This window comes from Telmatherina bonti (assembly GCF_933228915.1).
Source record: "Telmatherina bonti genome assembly, chromosome: 21".
Taxonomy (NCBI): domain Eukaryota; kingdom Metazoa; phylum Chordata; class Actinopteri; order Atheriniformes; family Telmatherinidae; genus Telmatherina; species Telmatherina bonti.
Genome location: NC_136630.1, coordinates 26,135,838 through 26,155,874, shown reverse-complemented (window position 1 = coordinate 26,155,874; position 20,037 = coordinate 26,135,838). Strand labels below are relative to the sequence as shown.

General features: G+C 41.0%; 1 protein-coding gene across 4 annotated transcripts in view; it reads left to right on the top strand.

Moving 5' to 3' along the window:
• Nucleotides 1-20,037, top strand: part of LOC306771250 (myosin phosphatase Rho interacting protein) — a 71,150-nt gene that overhangs the window by 15,998 nt on the left and 35,115 nt on the right. For all 4 annotated transcript variants that reach the window (XM_079260376.1, XM_079260375.1, XM_079260373.1 and 1 more), the window contains exons 4-7: nucleotides 8,395-8,546; nucleotides 8,633-8,717; nucleotides 8,789-8,960; nucleotides 9,893-10,313. In XM_079260376.1, coding sequence (XP_079116502.1) covers nucleotides 8,395-8,546; nucleotides 8,633-8,717; nucleotides 8,789-8,960; nucleotides 9,893-10,313 — 830 coding nt within the window. The remainder of the gene's footprint in view (nucleotides 1-8,394; nucleotides 8,547-8,632; nucleotides 8,718-8,788; nucleotides 8,961-9,892; nucleotides 10,314-20,037) is intronic.

Sequence of the window (20,037 nt, the reverse complement as noted above, 5' to 3'; positions counted from 1 at the left end):
CACACGATTGATCCATATTGAGTCATTTGATTAACTTCCCTCTAAGTTTATACACTAAAGATTACAACACCTCGGATAATTTAGTGCCTTTATTGATGCTCTAAACATCTGAATCCACGTGTTGAACAAGGTCCAGGAAGTGATGACACGGCCTGCGATTCCGGCCAAATATCCTGCAGGCTATTTGAAACGGTAGTCCTTCAAAGCAGAGCTATTATGGCCAGAAAAAGAGGGAAAGATGCTCTCCCATTTAAAGCAACATTCCTCCTTCAATGCCCTTATTTGGTGAACTGCATAGCGCTCTCGGCCCCAGGACCACTGAGCGCAGAAGAAAGGGAGCGCTAGCCCCTAAAACCCACAGAGGAAACGTCAGATGTGCCCCAGACGCAGACATTCCTCTCACACACCAGCATCTGCCAACGATGGCAGGCTAAATTACTCTAATCACACAGCAGTAATGCTTAAGTACATCACTCTGACACGATACGAAGAGCTGAAAGTGGGAGAGTTTTTCCATAAGAATGGAAACTAAAGAGAGACCACCCTGACAGAAAGGTCAGCGACCACGATGAGAGACTGAAGCCGTTTCTGCTCTGCATCGTGTTTTAGAAAAGAAAAGACTCTTCTGTGTGTTATTGGATGTTTTTAGCGGGAACCCCATGCAGCTCATCTGTTGTAGTTTTCTGTAATAAGTGGCAGAGCAACCACGCAGTCGGCTCTGTAAAGTTTGATGGAGGACGCCGAGTGGAGGAACATGCAGCATATAAAACAGCAGTCTCCTCTCCAGCGCCCGCTGAGGCAGACTTGCCTTTGGCTTTGCATGTAAAAGCCTCCTGGAGGATTTATATCCTTTATGGAGTGGGTGTACTCCACCTACTTACAAAACTGGCCCACTTATTCTTTTTATTTTTATTTTTTTATGTTAGTTTTACAAGTTTTTTGTGCTAGTTTACAATTTGACTTTGGCTGTAATGAAGTTGCCTTACAGTCATCTTTGTTTCCCCCACTGGATAGGACTTTATATATCCTGTGGGTTGTTTAGGTTGAGTGTTTTCTCATGTCATGTCAGCCTCAGATCTCTTAGAAAGTCATTTCTTTTAATAATCCCTCATTGCAAGGCTAAAATTAGTCAGCCCCATGGATGGCAGGCACAATTGGAGGATATGGAATCGCCCCAGTTGTGCACAAGTGGAAAAAAAGAACAATTGATTTGGGTTTGAATGCAAAGTGTTGGCAGATTCGTGTCCTTTGTTTTGGTGCCAGCAGCACTGAGGCGTTTCTAAGCAACAAGTTGCTTTTTACGCTGACGGCACCAGGATCAGATGGACTACAGTCATTCAGGCTCCACCTAGCAGCAACACAACAAATGCAAATCTGCTTCAGTTCATACACACCACGTTTGTTTTGTAGAGCTCAGTAGTTGTCTGATCAAGCAAAATTCAGTTTGATATAAAAAAAAAAAAAAAAAAATCCATGTTTTAATGTTTTTATTTGGAGTGGGACTTAATAATAATTAGGGATGGGGAAATCGAGGATCAGGATTTTTTTGCTTCAGAATTTTAAAATAGATTTTTTTGTTCAAAAATCATTTTTATTATTTTCATATTTTTACTTGTCTTCTTGGGACATTTTTTCAAGTACAAAAAATGTACTTGTACATTTTTTTGTTTGTTTTTAATCTTGACAAATCAGCAATATTAAAGAATTGTGTGAATCCCAATTTAAATCGAATCAGCACCCAAAGAAATCAGAATGTAATCGGGACATAAGCATATAGTCACAGCCCTGATAATAATTATTCTAATTATTTTTCTTATTTAAATTGATTTTAAGGGATGACGAAATCAAACAATTAAAAAAGAGATTAATATTGTAAACTCAAGTTTGACCAATATCTGCAAAAATACATTTAAAAACATTTAAAAAAAAACCTGAAAACACAGATGGCCAAAACTAAACAGACCTAAAGTAATTTAACGAACAACTCCAGTCTGCAACACGTTCCAGTACTTTCACCTTTTTACATGTTTTCGACTACACTCTTCATTATTAGACATTAATATGTGACAGAAAAGCAGACTGTTGAGGCTTCAGTCTGGTCATGAAGCAGATCACCTGCTGCTCCGACTGCAGCTTCTTGTGTGATCTTTCAGATGGGGAGGGGCTGCTGTTATTGATACGTTCTTTCATGTTATTCACTGAAAGTCTTAAATAGCACCAGAAGAAATCACTGGAGTTGTTGATAGTCTTTTTCTTTCAGTAGACTTGCTAGAGAGGCCTGAAAAATCGCTAACTTACAGCGCTTAAGTGCTAAATTTTTGCATCACTGGGAAACTGTTCCACTATTAAATGCTTTACTGTTTTTAACATGATTAAAAACTGTTGATTTTTCTGTAATTAATTATAATTAATGTGTTAAAGTTTTTATGTCTTCAAAGTGCCTTTGCTACAGACAATGAAATGATCAGTGTCGTCCTCATCTTTGGTTTCTATAATGGTTTATAGTCAGGAGACCTGCTGTCCATTCTCATTGCTGGGACTTTGAAGACGACTTAAGGGACCACTGACTAAAATTAGATTGCACCAAAAACTCCCTGCAGACTTTCACAGGACTCGGATATCAGGTTAAATTTGCTTTGACTTACCTTAAAAAAAAAAAAAAAGAAAGAAAAAAAAAAGAAAAAAAGCTTGGTAAATTCTTGTCAAATCCGGGAAAGATTGGGGCAAATCAGACAAGGAGAATAAGAAGTTTTTGGTGTCTACTTAGACCATAGACCGTATATGAAAGATGGATGAAACCTCCGGTGGTTAAAAGTAAAGTCTATGCAGAAGTGCATAAAACTGCAGTTCCCCCTTCATCCACAAGGGGCTCCAAAACAGAACAAATCCCCATAGACTCCCATGTTAAAAAGACCAACTTCACAGTAGAAATAAACATGTTTACAACCTGGTTCAAAAATCCATTTTAGGTTTAATAGGTCAGGTTTACCTTCATGACAACTGTGGGGGGAGTGAATTTTTTTCTAACTCACCCGTTTAAAAGTAATTTAATCTTAAAATTCGACATATTCAGGGGCGTGTCCTTTTAATTGACAGGTACCCGGTCTCCCGCTTTAAGTCAGAAGAACGTAGAACAACCGCGGCTTTTAACCGTTTAACAACGTGACTTAGCTTTAGCCCACTTACCTCCATTAGCTTGTTATCTCCGGGTTAGCTCGGTAAACTCTTAGACAGCTCGGAGTTCGCTCGATGTCAATCATCCAGCATGACGCTCACACCCCCTCTCTCAGCTCCACCTCTTTGCCCATATTTGTATTTTCTGGGAGAGATGACATGCATGACCCTGCCAACATGGCGATGGTAGGAACCGCCCACCAAGCTTCAATTCAGCTCTTCAGAAACCTACGGGTGACGTCACGGAGGCTACGTCCATCTTTTTATTTACAGTCTATGAATTATACCTTTGCTGGATAGCTGGAGACAAATCTGCATGAAGTGAAAGACTTGGTGTAATTTTCGTTTCCTTGTTCGTTTTTCATGAATGAGAAAAAAGTCCTGTTTTTACCAACATGCCGAAATCAGGACACGCTTTTTGTTTTTGTATTTCTACAAGCAAAGACAGAGAAAGCTGCCAGACCATCCCATCCCACCTGTTCTAGTTTTATTGGGGTCCCAAACTTACTGATCAGACTGTACAAGGTGAAGCTTGACACACTATCTGTTGATTGGTTGAAAGAATCATCATTTCCTGTTAGACTCAGCGATGATGACAGAGTGGACAGTGTTTAAATATACTGTGGATTTTTTTTCTTCAAAGCTACAAACCAATAAGAAAGAGTACAAACTCGGCAACATCCACCAGTCTCCTTCCCTGTTTCTTTGTAATAACTAAAGGAAGGCGTGAACAGTGTAAGAATGTAGCTGTCTGGTTCAAGCACCAGGTACCAGGTAAGATCATGGTCAGTTTACAGAATCAATCTGTCCTAAACCAGATCCTTTAGTGGCAACTGGACTTAACAAACTATTAACACATTGACAGCTTCTTACCAACACTAGTGCAGTTAAAGAGGCATATAAAGGCCAATTTGTGTGCATTGGAGAGCATAATGGGGCTTTAATGGCACTTTCACATCAGCCTTTTTGGTTTGAATCCGAGTTCGTTTGCTCAGAAAGTCCGCTTCGTTTGGGGAAATGTGAATCTGCCGAACGAATTCTGATTTGGACCAAAGAAGCGGACTCAGTCCACCTACAAACGCTGGTCTCGGCCTGTTTCAAGCAGACCAAATACAGGAAGCAGACCTGCAATAAAAGTCTCGTCCTGCATTTGGCGTAGCATTGCATTGTGGGTAAATACATAGTGATGGCGTTAAGGCTACTCTGCCTCATCTGTTGTTCATACTGCGTCCGTTGTTGCAGTGTATTTCTGCAGTAAGCTTGCAGTTGCGATAGTTTTTGTCTCCATGTTTAAGTCGTAGGAGGAGGAAACTATTTTCTTCTTCACGCCAGTCTCGTCCTTTTCTTTGTTAAATACGAGTGCAGCGCCACCTTTGGTGGGAATGGGGATATATTATTTTAAAGGTTTGACGCGTTTGACCAAAGTGCAGCGTGAACACAATCCCAGTCTGAATGAATACACCCCCTTACAGCTGAGCTGAGTCCCCGGGTCGGACCTGGTCTAGTGGACTATCCTGATGTGAATGCACCCTAAATCACATCTTTGAAGCTGCTTTTTTGTCTCATAAACATGTTGAGAAATGTTTCTTTTAATCATTTATTTACTGCATCAAAGTCAACTTATCGTCCTCACACGCAGCTGGAATAACCCAAACAAAATAAACTTGAATTAAACGTCCTGACTGATGGTTTTCCTTCTGAATACAATCATTTAAGACGATCGGTTGAATCGGTTTCACATGGCCCAGTAAAACTAGCATCTTCACCACTAAAAACTAACATAGATTGTTGGGTTGGAAGGTTGTTCAGTCAAATGGCAATCCTTCTGGTTCTGGTTCTGATGGAGATTTTCCTTCCTGGTTCTAATGGAGGCTTTCCTTCCTGGTCCTGGTTCTGGTTCTTATGACCCTCTGGACAACTGAACAGAAGTGCATACTGGTGGGTTTATTTACCACTGATTGGACAGACAGAGTATAAATGGAGTTGAACTGGATCAGAATCGGACTGGTCTGTATCTTTAACACCTTTACTTTAACGTTTTGAACTTGTTGTGAAACATTAATTCATTCTTATTTTTACTGTTGTGGCGTTTCTCCTAAACGCTCGCAGCTTTAGTAACTGAAGTAAGAATCCGATGTGACGGATCACGAGGAGACGGCTTCATGATTCTGGAAAGTTTGAAGCACCATGTAGATTTCAGATTTTTACTTTTTATCATCACTGTTTGTGTAAAGAAATGCCAGGAGGGAGTGTGAACCTACGTTTATTGTGAGAGAGGGAGATCAGAGAGTTCATGCACAGCCGCCATTATCTTCATCATCATCATCATCATCATCATCATCAAACATAGGTGGAGACAAAACTCATTTACTAAACAGCTCTCCGTTATTCTGACATTCAGACGTCCTGTGAGAAGACGGCTTCGGCTATCTGATGATTTTATGTGACATTGTCTGTTTTCAGTGAGCTCTAAACCACCTGAAGGACTCAGAGTTCAGTAAAAACCTGCAGCCATGTAGTAAAGGTCGACCAGCTACATGCTAACGTATGCAGGCTGCATGTGATGCGTTTAATCCGCCTCTCAGACACGCAGCCTGTTGGAAGTTTTGTGTAAACCGGTTAACATGTTAAAGTTTAATTCATGTAATCAATACTAATAAATGCTTTGTTGGATATTAAAACAGTTCAGGCTGCTAAAAAAAAAAAACCCCAACATGCTGTTAACGCTTCTGCACCTGAATCTATTTACAATTATATAAAACTAAATAAAACCAGGAAAATAACTAAAAGAAAAACTCTGAAATAGAAAAACTACAAATGTATGTGAAATAAATTTAGAAATGTAACAAATAAAAAATAGCTAATTAAATTATTAGAGTACATAAAAGCAAAGAAAAGTGAATAAATTCATACTCTGATGTCTGTTTACATCAATTTACAACAAACTACTGCTGATCTTTTATTTCTTTTTATCCAATTCATTTATTTAGTTCATTTTCTTTCATTCACTTCTATTCATTTAATAAAGATATTTATTTTGTTATTAATTGTTATTAATTTATTTAATATTTAATCATAATGTCTTTTATTCCAATTTTTGTATTTCAGATTTTTTTATTTTGTCTTTATATGATTGTAAATAACTTTAGGCGTTAAAAAAAAATAAATAAATAAAATTAACAAAGGCTTAAAGTGGTTTGTCACAAATTTAAGTTAACAGGCATAAAGAGGTTCAAATAAAAGTATGAATGTAAACCTATTGATCTGTTTGGCCTCTTTATTTATGAACCATTTCAACATATTGATTTCCATCATTCCTGAGCGGTGCATATTGTGGATGATGAAGAAAATCTTCGGTCTTATGGCCGATAAGAGGTGCTGATCGCTTCTCCATTTTCCCCTTGATAACAATTTACATTAAAACTTAAAAGTTAATTTATAAAACTTCCCATAAATTTCTTCTTACAGACTTTTTAGCTTCATTGATTGATTGGAATCGTTATATTTTGTGTTTGACAACTTTAAAGAAAACATATTAAACTATCCATAAATATGGTCTGTTGCTTCCATTTGAAGCTCTCCTGATTCCTGATTGGCTGATTTCAATCAGAAAGCTCAATATCAGCCAATAATAATGATGTGTGAGATCCTTTAGTAGAAAAAAAGCCAGTTTGGTTTTTAGTTTGGTTTTGTTTTAATAATATTTCTCGTTAGGCTTTATGTTTATTTTTATATTTTCTTTTTATATTTAATATTTTAGGCTGCACGGTGGCGCAGTTGTTAGCACTGTGGCCTCACAGCAAGAAGGTCGCTGGTTCGATCCTTGGCTGGTTTGGTCAGTGGCCTTTCTGTGTGGAGTTTGCATGTTCTCCCCGTGTATGCGTGGGTTCTCTCCGGGTACTCCGGCTTCCTCCCACCATCCAAAGACATGCATGATAGGTTAATTGGTCACTCTAAATTGCCCCTAGGAGTGAGTGTGAGCGTGGAGGTTGTTCGTCTCTCTGTGTGTGGCCCTGCGATGGACAGGCGAGCTGTCCAGGGTGTACCCTGCCTGTCGCCCAAAGCCAGCTGGGATAGGCTCCAGCTTCCCCGCAACCCTGAATTGGAATAAGCTACATGAAAATGAATGAATGAATGAATATTTAATATTTTTTGTGAAGTGATTAGTTCCAGTTTATTTGTTGTCTCATTTTATTTTATTTCTTGTAAATTCAATTTTTTTTTAGGAATGGTATTTTGTTTCGCAGTTTGGGGATTATTTAGGTTTATTATTGTCTTATTTAATACATTTTTTTATTGCATCCCTCTAATGTTGCTCGTTCCAGCCCAGCTGTCCTGTAGAATTTCTCATTGATTAAATCGCAGCTCAGGAAAACAAAGGCTTGTTTATTGATCAACATGGAGTCAGCTGTTGAACAGATGCTGGTTAACTCTCCTTACTGGTTTGATCAGGAACGGCTTTACTCAGTGATCTATACTGTATCAGATTTTTCTGCACCTCTGTAAGACCTACATGAACTTTGCCCTTCTCGTCTCAGTCTTACACTTCATTATTCAAGTTGTGATGGAGGAAATTCCTGCAGAGCGTCTGGGTTCGTCAGTACGACGCCATGTAGCTGCCATATTTGGCAGCCCCTTGGAGGTGTGCAGGCAGATCTTAATAAAGCTGGGTCTGTGCTCAGTGGCCTAAAAAGGAGCTGGAAGGAGCGCTCACACCTGTTTAACATCTGGAGCGGCCTGATAAGAAATGTGTGTTGCAGGGTTTCTTCTTGTGACGTTAACAAGACTCTACAGGTTCAAATGAAAACACAAACGGCACACCGGCCCAGTTTTCTGTGGTTCTTGGTTCTTTTCACAAAAACACACCCATCCCCGTGTTCTTCACTGATCCCACGCACAAAGCAGCTTCAGTCTGGCATCCTGTTGCTGTCATCTCCCCTTTTCACTCAGTGTCCGCCGCCGCTGAAAGGATTTACCCGTTTCCACGGCGCGCCTACAGTACGGGCCTGTGAGAGTGGCGAGCAGCACCGAGGCGTGTTTTCCCTCAGCTGTTTGGAATGTGATATCAGTGTTTAGTCGGGCGCTCGCCCATCAGACGTGCAAACAAACCGGTGGATGAAAACAAACCAGTTTCACCCCAGTTTTCCCCTTTTCTTCGCATCTTACAGGTTGATTATGTGCAGGAAAGGAGGTTAATCTGTGGTGTTTTGTGTGTTTTAGCCGAGCACGCTGCCTCAGGGCACGGTGAACATGAACCTCTGCACGGACGTCATCGACGCCGAGCCCAAGACGGGCCAGAAGAATTCGCTGTGCATCATCACGCCTGAGCAGGAGTACTTCATCAGAGGAGAGAATAAGGAGATCATCAACGGGTAACGTGTCCTCGCGTGTTTGTGTGCTACTGGTTAAAATACACGGTACGACTTCGTAAACATCAGAGATGTTCTGCTTGGTATAGGTGGAGCGAACAGTTGATCGTTTACCCCCGAACCAACAAGCAGAACCAGAAGAAAAAGCGTAAAGTGGAGCCTGCGACGTCTCAGGTAAGCGTCTACAGAGTTATTCTCCACCATCTGGGATTCTTGAGTTTTTACGATTTTGCGTTTATGTCCAGGAACCGGGTCCGGCCAAGGTTGCAGTGACCGGCTCGGGTATCCCAGAAGCCGAGAAGGTTCCAGACTCCAGCTCCATCATCTGGCAGGAGGAGCTAAACCAGAGGGAGGCTGAGGGGGCGGCAGTCTGGGCTGCTGCTGACCAGCCTTCAGGATCACCGCTGCCCCCTGAAGGTAGGGAGGAGCAACTACAGCTCCTAAAGAGTGTTTAAGTCAGCAAAATCAGACGCAGTTTTCAAAAAGTTCCCATGTTGCAGAAGTCCAAACTGACCAGTGTGTCATCATTTGAACAACTTGTTTTGTCGCTAGGGCAGTGATAGACTCTGATGTAACTTTTAGCGTCACTACGAAGGTTTTTACAAGGGCTGTGACGATATGCTTTTTTCCCGAGTCGATTCCAATCTTTTTGGGTGCCAATTCGATTTAAATTGTGATTCTCACAATTCTTCAATATTGCTGATTTTTGTAGATTAAAAACAAAATAAATGTACAAAACTTTTTTTTATTTTACTCAACGTTTTTCTTGATTTTGATGAGGAAAAAGCAACACAGTAGCCAGATCATCATTCTGCTGTAAGTAAAAACATCAATAAAAACAATAAAAATGACAAAAATTTTATGATAAATTATTTTTATTTGTTTGAAAAAAATCCTTTTTTTTCCACAAAAAAAAATCTATTTTAAAATTGTGAAGCAAAAAAATCCTGATTTCCGATTTTTCAATTAGATTTTCCCACCTCTATTTGTCGATATACTTAAGTTTTCCGACCCCTCCAGAAACTTTGTTTAAAATAAACTGGCTGATCCCGCCTGGTTTACTGTCTCATAATTAATCACAGAGCCTCTAATTAATTAGATTATTTTTTGATTAAGTCTCACCCACCATTTAATAACTGAGTCCTATAAAAGACTTGATGAGCATCATGTTGCCTCAGCAGGGGGTAAAAGTGAGTCTGCTGCAGGAAGACGGCTGCAGACTCTGTCCTGCTCACACCGACTGATTCTGATCAGAAACATTGATAAGAGGTTTTCTTACGATTATTGAACAGCTGTTTATTTTAGACCTCTCATATCTGGGAGTCAAGCCGCCCTCCTTTTACTTCCAGGTGACTGTGCGTCGGTCGGCCAGGGCTCTGATGCAGGGTCAGTGAACGGTGATGACGTGGAGCGAGTCAGCGTACCGCTGCACGGCTTCGTGCCTCAGCCCCCTACCAGCCTACTCTCCCCGACGGGTTCCTGCTCCAGCTTGGGAGGGGTCCCACGCTGCAACTCCCCGGCACCCAGTGACCCCTTCCCTTCCGGCAGCTCCTTGCTCTCAAACGGCTCCCATATCAGCGGCTCGGTCAGCTCTCTGGACTCAGACGCCAGCGGCAGCACGGTCACCAGCACCGACAGCCACAGGGGCGGTCACCATGATCCACCACGCTCCCGGCGTCTGGAGGCCGAGGCCAGAAAGGCGGAGAAGAGGAGCCGGTTCAGGAGCCCCGAGAGGCAGGAGAAAGAGGCCATCCTCAGCCCCGAGAGGAGGTCAGTGACTCGTCTTTAACTGCTCCCACTTCCCGTCTCGGCTCATTTGACATCATTTTCAGTGAGTTTTTTTAAGGCTGGAAAACCTAAATAATCAACAAATTTAAGACAGCAGGAGAGACTCTCCCACCCCCACCCCAGTACTTAGTCCAGGATCCCAGGATGGGCGGAGGATCCCAGGTCTCTGACAGTGTAATATGAGAATAAGATTTCCTGTAATGTAATAGCAGAAAGACCATTTAGCACTTAGACCATGAAACGCACATCAGGGTTTTAAATTCAATTCCTTTGTTAAGAGAAAGCAGCAAAAACTGGAAGAAGCAAGTTCCAGCCATACTGGTGCGGAACGTCCTCACAGTCGTGAGTCAGATGGCTGCTTAGTGCAATGTTTTTCAACCTTTGTCGAACCAAGGTACACTTTTTTCACAAACAAAATCACAGGGCACGCACACCAAAAACCAACACTGTATTTAAAAAAAAAAAAAAAGCCAATGTAAATAATATAAAGTGCATCTTGTCAAAGTGTCTTTAATAGAAATCAGATCAATAAAATAATTTTATGACCTTTCACAGGCAGTCCTTGGCCTGTTTGGATGAACACAGAGCTGCTTTTTAGACAAATCAGGTGAAATTATGTTGGCTTTTAACTCCGGAGAGTAGGACCACTAGGTCTTTTCTATCTTATTTAGTCTTTTTAACTATTTTGTTGTCTTTATTTTAGTGTTTTTAATGTTGATTTATTTTATTTTACCTGTACAGCACTTTGGTTACTTTGAGGTATGTGAAAGTGCTCTACAAATAAAGTTTTGATTTGATAAAAATTGGATCATTTCTCAGGGTACACTAGTGTGCCCCACAGCACAGTGGTTGAAAAACACTGGCTTAGTGGATCTTTTGATGCTTCTTTAAGTGTTCTTTCCTGTTACATCCTGACCTTTTCAGACACATTGGCGAACATGTTTTTAATCAGTTTTACTGTGAGAGAGACCATAACGATGAAAGGATATTGGAAAGAGAAGGAAAACTTTCACAAATCCATTTAGATGAGGAGCATCCAGCTCTGGTCCTCGAGGGCCACACTCCTGCAGGTTTTCCATGTATCACTGTTCCAGCACACCTGACTCAAACAGTCATTGTGCAGAACTTCATTGGCTTTTGGATCCATTTAATGGAAGCCAGGTGTGTTGGAGCAGGGATACATTGAAAACCTGTTGGAATGCGGCCCTCCAGGACCGACTTTGGACCCCCCTGCTTTAGAGAGATCTTTGTATTTTCCAGCTACAGCAGTTTTGTTAGCATCAACGAGCTACATGCTGGAAAAAGACAGGAGTGTTATACAGGAAGTTTAAAGGTGCTGAATTTGACTGGATGGAGACATCTGAAGGAAAGAGTTTTTTTTACTGCTTATCTAAAACAACATACCCAAAATAAATTATATCTTCCCAACTACAAGGGCTGTATGTATGATCCTGCTCTGTACAGAAAGCTGAGACGTTCGAGATGCTACAGAAGTGTCCGATTAAACATACGTGTAACTGTGTGAGAGTAAATTCACCTGGAACACAGGAGATAATGGAAAAGAAAACCACTTTACTGTCAGTGAAACCAGAAGCCCAGTTCATAAGGAAGAGTAATGGCTGATGTTTTGAGGGAGGAGTTTTGGAGGTAAATTTCTCAGGAAGCCATCAGCTGATGATGATGATCAATGATCAGAGTCAGGAGAGTCCAGGGAAAGACCTGACCATAAGGATCTAGAAAGGCGTGAAGCCCAAGATAGTTTAGAATGGGAAGAGTGAATACTTGACTTGAAACCATCCTTCATCTCCATGGAAACCAGCAGGACCTTCGTGATGCCTTTCAAACTAAGGTAGAGTCACTGATTAGAGTTGAAAGGTTTATTGGCTATAATGACGATACTTACATTGGGTGTTTGTATCAGCCAGAGTTTAATTTAAGTGCATCCTTATCTGGAAATGATAGAACGCTCTGTAGTGGACGGCGATGTTCTTCATTCGTCTGTCCGCTCATCCATCCTCCGCCGCTTATCCGGGGTCGGGTCGCGGGGGCAGCAGCCTAAGCAGGGAAGCCCAGACCTCCCTCTCCCCAGCTACATTTGCCAACTCGGGGGGGGGGGGGGGGGGGGGGGATATAATCCCTCCAGCGTGTCCTGGGTCTTCCCCAGGGTCTCCTCCCAGAGGGACGTACCTGGAACACCTCACCAGGGAGGCGTCCGGAGGCATCCTGACCAGATACCCGAGCCACCTCAACTAGTTCCTGTCAATGCGGAGGAGCAGCGGCTCTACTCTGAGCCCCTCCCGGATGACCGAGCTCCTCACCCTATCTCTAAGGGAGAGCCCGGCCACCCTGCGGAGGAAACTCATTTCAGACGCCTGTATACGAGATCTCGTTCTTTCGGTCACGACCCACAGCTCATGACCATAGGTGAGGGTAGGAATGTAGATCGACTGGTAAATCAAGAGCTTCGCCTTCTGGCTCAGCTCCTTCTTCACCACGACAGACCGGCGCAGAGTCCGAATTACTGCAGACGCCGCACCGATCCGTCTGTCGATCTCGCGCTCCATCCTTCCCTCACTCATGAACAAGACCCCAAGATATTTAAACTCCTCCACTTGAGGCAGGACCTGACTCCCGAACCAGAGAGGAGAATCCACCCTATTCCAGCTGAGGACCAAGCGATGTGTTTATGTGGTTATTACAGTCCTAAATTCCTGCAAAGGAGTTAAACTGTGTTTGGTTTGGAGGCCGAGTCTTGGTTGCTGTCATGTTGCTGCTACATGTTAGCATTGCTGCTAGTTGGTGCCTGCAAAGCTCTTCATGCTGCCTCCTGTTCAGGAGGCTATTATGAAGAAGTGGTTCACTTCCTATCATCCAACAAAAGTCATGGTTTCTTTTTTCCTGATAAATATTTTAATGGGCAAACAAAACATGGAAGATTAGTTTGTCACGGAGGGGAAAACTTCCTTTATCGCTCTCTACTCATTAAGTTTCCATAATCACTCACATGAGACGGCGTTTCATACAACAACCATTCTGTTTTTCTGTTCTACAGTCGTTTGTCAGACACTTTTATCCAAATAAACCTGCTAATTACCCAGCGTGTAGCAATTAACACGCATGTCTTGTGAGTGGGAGGAAGCTTCAGCATCCAACATGCAAACTCCGCACAGCACACTGTGTTGTTAAAATACACAATCCTATGAATAATAATCTGTAAACAACATTTATTTTGTATTAAAACTTTTAACCAGGAATGCAGAAATAAGGAGACTTGCTGGTTTACTGTTGAATAAGTTTGCTGCATCATGACGACGTAGCAGCGTAGCCAGCTAGCTGAGGCTCATGCTAATGCTAATAAACGGCAGGCTGATGCAGTCACTCTGACTTCTCCTGGTTTGTTTGTTTCTGTCTGGAAACTTATCCCCAAGATGCTCAACTTTTACTCTGCGTTGACTTTATTTCTAACATTTATTAGGTAATGGAATGAGTTGCAGGAGGAAATTAACAACATAAAGTGCCTGAACCGTCCCTTCGTGGAAAATAAATGCACATTAAGTCAAAGTCGTCTGAATTGATTGGAAGTTTTGATATTTTAGCGGATAGAAGCCTGGATGGAGGAACTATAAAACTTCTGTCTGGTAGATGAAGCGGTGAATCGGCCCTGATAAACCAGATCTTTGGCCAGTTTTCTGAGAATAACAGATCTTTGTGCCGCAGACGCTGGTCTGAAAATACTTGAGCTGCTGGCTGATCCTGTTGGAGACGTGTGCACACATGCATGGACATGCACACACACGGCGTGATGACACGCTAAGCTTGTGATGTTCTCACATACACTTTCACAGCTGGTGTGGCGTTAACGTAAGAAGAGGAAAGGCTGGTTTGATGAAATGAAGATAAAGTCAGATTATGTGTCTTTCTGGGATATTTGGTTTACAGACATCTTTCATGTAGTTCTTTTTTATTTTATTTCTTATTTAGTTTTATTTGCTTTTGTTTTTATTGTTTAATTTTCTTGTTGTTTTATTCTGTTTTCTTCACTTTGTTTTGTTTTTATTTTTTTGTGTTTCCAGGATATTTGGTTACTTAACAGACATCAGTTTTTTCCATTTTATCTAGAATTTTATTTAGAATCTTTTGTAAAATTTTATTTTATTTTGTTTTTTTTTTCATTTAACCTTTTTGTTTTATTAATAATGTTTTTATTTTTTTATGGATGTTTCCAGGATATTTGGTTAAATAGCAGACTTTTTTTTCTATTTTATTTAGAATTTTATTTAGAAGTTTTTGTTAAATTTTATTTTATATGGTTATTTTTTAATTTAACCTTTTTGTTTTATTTATATTGTTTTTATTATTTTAGGGGTGTTCCGTTGATATTTGGTTACAGATCTTTCCTATTTTTTCTTTATAATTTATATAATTTAGATTTTTTTTTTTTTTTTAATTTCTTATTTCATTGATTTTAATTGAAATTTTTTAGATTTTTATCCATTTATTTTTGTGTAATTTTTAAGGTTTGTTTTTTAAATTCTCCATACTGAATGGAAAGTAAGTAAAAGAGGGAATCTCTCTCTGGCTCGCCACACATTACACGTTTCAACCAAATCTCGTCTTGATGTTGTTGGGAGGGGGCATCTCTTTCCTCTGTGAGACCGTTTCCTGTGCCATTTAGATCCCTCCATCTTTGGCAGGCCTGAGAGGAAAAGGAAGAGGGGAAAATAGGTGGAGTGCCACATATTGCCCCATAAAGGCGTGACTGAAGTGGTCCATTCGGGCCTGTGAGGGTTGAAGCGAGTCCTTGTGTACAAATGCTCTCATACAAACCTGGAACCTGAACCTCTTTTTAACATTTACCTCATTGTTTAACTACAGTCGAGTAAATGTGAGCTGCAACAATCATCAGCTTTTTTTCCCTTTCTGGATTTCTTGCAGAGCATCGTCGACCAGTTTCCATACTGGTGAGGGCTGTTTTTAATGTCTCGTTCCCATCTTGACAAGCTTTCCTTGGTTTATGTTATCTGAAAACGTCACAGATGGATTCTGGTCCCAAACCGTTCTGGGATTCTGTAAACCATCAGCAGGGTTTTAAAATCTATCCTGAGACTGACTGGAAACCAGTTTAAATATGTTAAACTGGTGTGATGTGTTCAGACCTCTCAGTCCCAGTTAAAGCTCCAGCAGCAGCATCTGGATGAGCTGCAGATGTTTAAAGCTCTTTTTAGAAAGGTCTGTTTAAAGATCGTTCCAGTAATCCAGTCTACTGGTCTTACTGGGAGACTAAACTTTTAATGCTGCTGATGTTTCTGATGGTAAAAACTAGGGGTGGGAAAATCGAAATCGAGAAATTGAAAATCAGGATTTTTTGCTTCTCAATTTTAAAATAGATTTTTTTTTTTAACCAAAAAAATCTAATTCTTTAAACAAATAAATAGGAGTAATCCAGTATAAAACTTGTCATTTTTATCGTTTTTATTGATCTTTTTACTTGTCTTATTGGGCATTATAGCAGCTGAATGATGGTCGGGATACTTTGTTGTTTTTTCCTAACTGAAATCAAGAAAAATGACATTTTGTTTTGTTTTTAATCTACAAAAGAATGGTGAGAATCGCAATTTAAATTGAATCGGCACCCAAAAAAATCTGAATTGAATCGGGACAAAAGCATATCGTCACAGCCCTCGTAAAAACCTTCTTTGTGAAGCTGAAAGTCACATCTGAGTCTATCAACACGCCAAGGTTACAGACCTGGTCTCCAGGTGTTTCCCAACAATAACCAAGGCCGGATCATCCAATGGGCATTATGGGCACGGACCCATAGGCCTGCACCCTCTGGGGGCCCACGTAGGGCCAACACCAGCAGTTTGGACATGAAACAAAATGTACATAAAAGCCAGATAGTTGCACCCCAGTGTCTAGTGTTTTGCTATTGGTACCACTGGCTGAGAGATGTTAGAAATGTTATTTCACAGTGTATCATTCACAATTTTCACAATGTTGCAGTGGGGAAGGGGGGCACTTGGAACACTCAGGGCCCAGGGGCCTGTGCACTTTTAATCCGGCCCCGACGATGACCCTTTTCCCTTTGCTAGCAAACAGAATAATCAATTTTTTCTTTATTTTACTGTAGAAAATTGTCTGTAGAAAAACAAAACTGTCTGATGACAAAGACACAAAGTTGTGTATCGTCTGCATAACTGGGATAATCCCTGTTGGAGTTCTGTAAAATGTGACCCACAGGGAGCAACAGAAGTCGTACAGAAGAGGTCCAAGGACTGACCTCTCAGGGACTCCACACGCTTATTTCTCATAGGAAATACAATGTTAGGTTAACTGCTTTCTCTAAATTGTCCCTGGGAGTGAGTGTGTGTGAATGGTTGGTTGTCTGTCTGTGATGGACCGGTGATCTGTCCAGGATGTACCTGCCTTTCACCTGATGATAGCTGGAAAAGGCTCCAGTTCTTCGTGACCATTAAGTGGACTAAGTGGTCAAAAAACTGGTGGATGGGTAAACAGGATATATAAAGAGCTAAAAGAAGAAGATTCTCCCATCAGACTGATAAATTGTGCTGTTGATGGTTAATGTTGAAGCATCGGTTTGTTTCTGCCAGTCTGAACTACTTCATATAGTTTTAGTCTGCAGGATTGTGATGCGACATTTATTAAAATGAAACTGTGTATAAAAAGACTTTAAGGCGGCTTTAGTTGCGGTATATGAATAGAATCTGAGCCTCAGTCCACATCTCCCAGCTCTGGTCCAAATGTAGTTCATGGTTGCAGTTTTATGTAGTTTCTTTAATGGTTTCAGTAAAAGAGGAAACTCTAAACTGGTCTGTGTTGCTTCTCAGATGTGTTCTGACATCTTCCCATTGACCCGTCTGAGACGTGGCTTTTAGATCATGCAGTGGGTGTTTGGCCCCACTCTGTCCTTGTCCATCTCCCGTCTCCTTCATTCCCTTTTAAGGACAGCAGCTTTAGCAGAAGAGTCCCCAAATAAGGGCAGCTTTATCCGAAAGGGTAATACAATATGTCCCACTGGCTCTCGCCCTCTTCCCCTCAGAAAAGCAGATCCCTGTGTCACTGAACAAAAGGCCTGTGTGGGAGCGTGTCTGAACGGGGGGGGTGGAAGATGGCTGCAGATGGACACCGGTGAGCGTAGGCCGTTCTTGGATCTGTGATCCGGGACTCGTTCCTTCTAGAGGAATCTTTTAGCAGGAGTTGAACAGTTGGCGGTTGTGCCATCGGCTCTTTGCTCCTGTGGATTGTAGTGTTTTCATTTTAGACAAACTATTTTCAGTCGATGAGCTCATCCAGAGAAACACATCTCAGCTTCCTGAAACTTAGACCATAAATGGAGACGTGATTTTTAAAATGTTTGCTGGATTTTTTAGAAGTAAACGGTGTAAATAGTGAAGCCTCCACAGTCACAAGCTGTGAGATTAAACCAAACCAGTCGTTTTAGAAACTTCTCAACAAACTTTTCATGAACTACTGGCATTAAATTCATACAAGCTGACATTTATTGAGTCCACACAGGAACTCCTAATGGTGGAATGTCCTTTAATAAAACCCACTTTGACCATTTTAGTGTCTGTGATGTAAATATACATCCTCAGTGCTTTTTCTGATTGGTAAAGTGCAGCCAAATCTTACTTGTGCGGAACTTTGAAACACCCAATAAATGATTAATAACATGAGATGTGGGTGTGTGTTGCTGAAGGAGGTCGTGAGCACAGCATAAAAGCTACTGGCTGAGAAGTTAAGTCCAGCTGTGTGGTGTGGTTTTATCCTTTCACTTCAGGTTTATTTGTGTTTTTTCCCCATTTTTGTTATCCTGCAGATCTCCTGGATCAGTGTTTTCCATCCTGCTGAAAGATTTGCTCATCTTCCGGTTCTTTTTTCTTTTTCAGATGGTGAATTTTTGGCTCATATAGTATAATTGTAAACTCAATAATCTCTAGGAGCATACATCCTCAGTGCTTTGTCTGATTGGTAATGTGAAGCCAAATCTTACTTGTGAGGAACTTTAAAACACCCAATAAATGATTAATAACAAACCAGTCTGTTTTTGTCCAGTATAATTTGGCTCTAGTGGTCTTTATTCGACAGTATCTTGCTGGTTTCAGTGGAAGCAGTAAAAAGCCCAAACCTGCAGGTCGTCTCCAGGACCTGTAGCTCCTCTATGTTCAGAATCACTCATTAATTGATAAACTCTGGAGCTGATTTTCAGGAGAAAAAAGCTACACTCACCTCTGAACTTTACCTTATTTATCGGTACAATTTAATCTTTACTAATTTACTAATTAAGATTAAAGCCTGCTGCTACCTCTACGAGAAGCCAGAACCTTTTTCTTCTCAAGGCCCAGAGAAGAAAACGACGTCATTTTGTTCTCGCGGACGTGGTTGAAGACACTTCTTAAACTTTTTTCTTGTGGGGCTCCGAGAAGTATCGTGTGGTTGGTCGGACAGTTGCCGCGTCTGCTGAATGGGATTGTTTTGATAAAACAGCTGATAAAGTTGCATTTAAACACACGTTGCCAGTCACGTGCACAACCCGCTCTGCAATGGACAAAGTTTCTCATTAAGTGTGGAATAAACTGGGTTTAAAGCACAGGCCAAACAGCAGCAGCACAACCTAAAACCTGGACTAAGACCTTGTTTACTCCATGACACTGATGGGGCTTTTTGACCAAATAAGAACTGGTGCTGGTGCTAGAACCAGTGCTTAAGTGGATCAGCTCCGGTGCTAGAAAAGAACCGGTTTTGGTTTCAACCAAAAGAGTCGGGTCGGTGCTGCGTCATCGCCGGCTGGTCACCAAGAACAGAAATCAGGATCTGGAAATGTTGGTTTCTCTTGGGTCGTTAGTTGCAGCTCATTTCTCTGGTCTCCAGAAATCTTCTGTAAAACTTGTTAAACTAATTAGCTGTAATACTAATATTATTATTACTGCATTACTCCATCACCATAATTGATCATTTTAATCTTTATGATTATGACATAGAATAAAGACATGCGGCAAAAACCGACTTGTTCTATTATTATTGTTTGGTAGGATTATATATTAGTTTATGATTCTACACATTCCTTTTGAACAATTTGTCATTTACTTTATTTCATTTTATTTTCATTAGATTTGTCTTTAAATTCAAAAAAACTTTTATAAAACAAACAAAAAAAAAAAGATGAATTTCAACATTCATATTTTGGCCAGATAACCCCACAACCAGCTTCGGGTGCACACAATGTGAAGCGGTTCCAAATTCTGGCCCAGCAAAGACTTGGTACAAGATAGAACTGGTTTTAAGAACCAGGAGCCGGTGCTTATGAAGTCGAAAGCCAAAGAACCGGTGCTAAGTCTGGTGCCGAACCAGGTCGCCTTTAAAAGCCCCCTGGGACATAAAAACAGGTTTTGTTGCATTCTGGTGACTGGTTGACATGGTAACACAGTTTTGGGTGGTTTTCAGCCTCCAGAGTTAAATTTTCTTGCAACACAAGGCGAATACTGTCGACGTGAACTGGAACTGGAGTGAACGACGACTCCGACGCCCCATTTTTAAGCAGCTGAGGTGAAAACCATGACTGACATTTACACATTTATTGTTTGTGCCAACTTGTTCAGCCAGTCATCATTCACTTACATCATACGGCCCAATCCCCATACAGATAAGTCACAGTCTCTGTTGTGCTAAAAAGCTTTCTAATAAG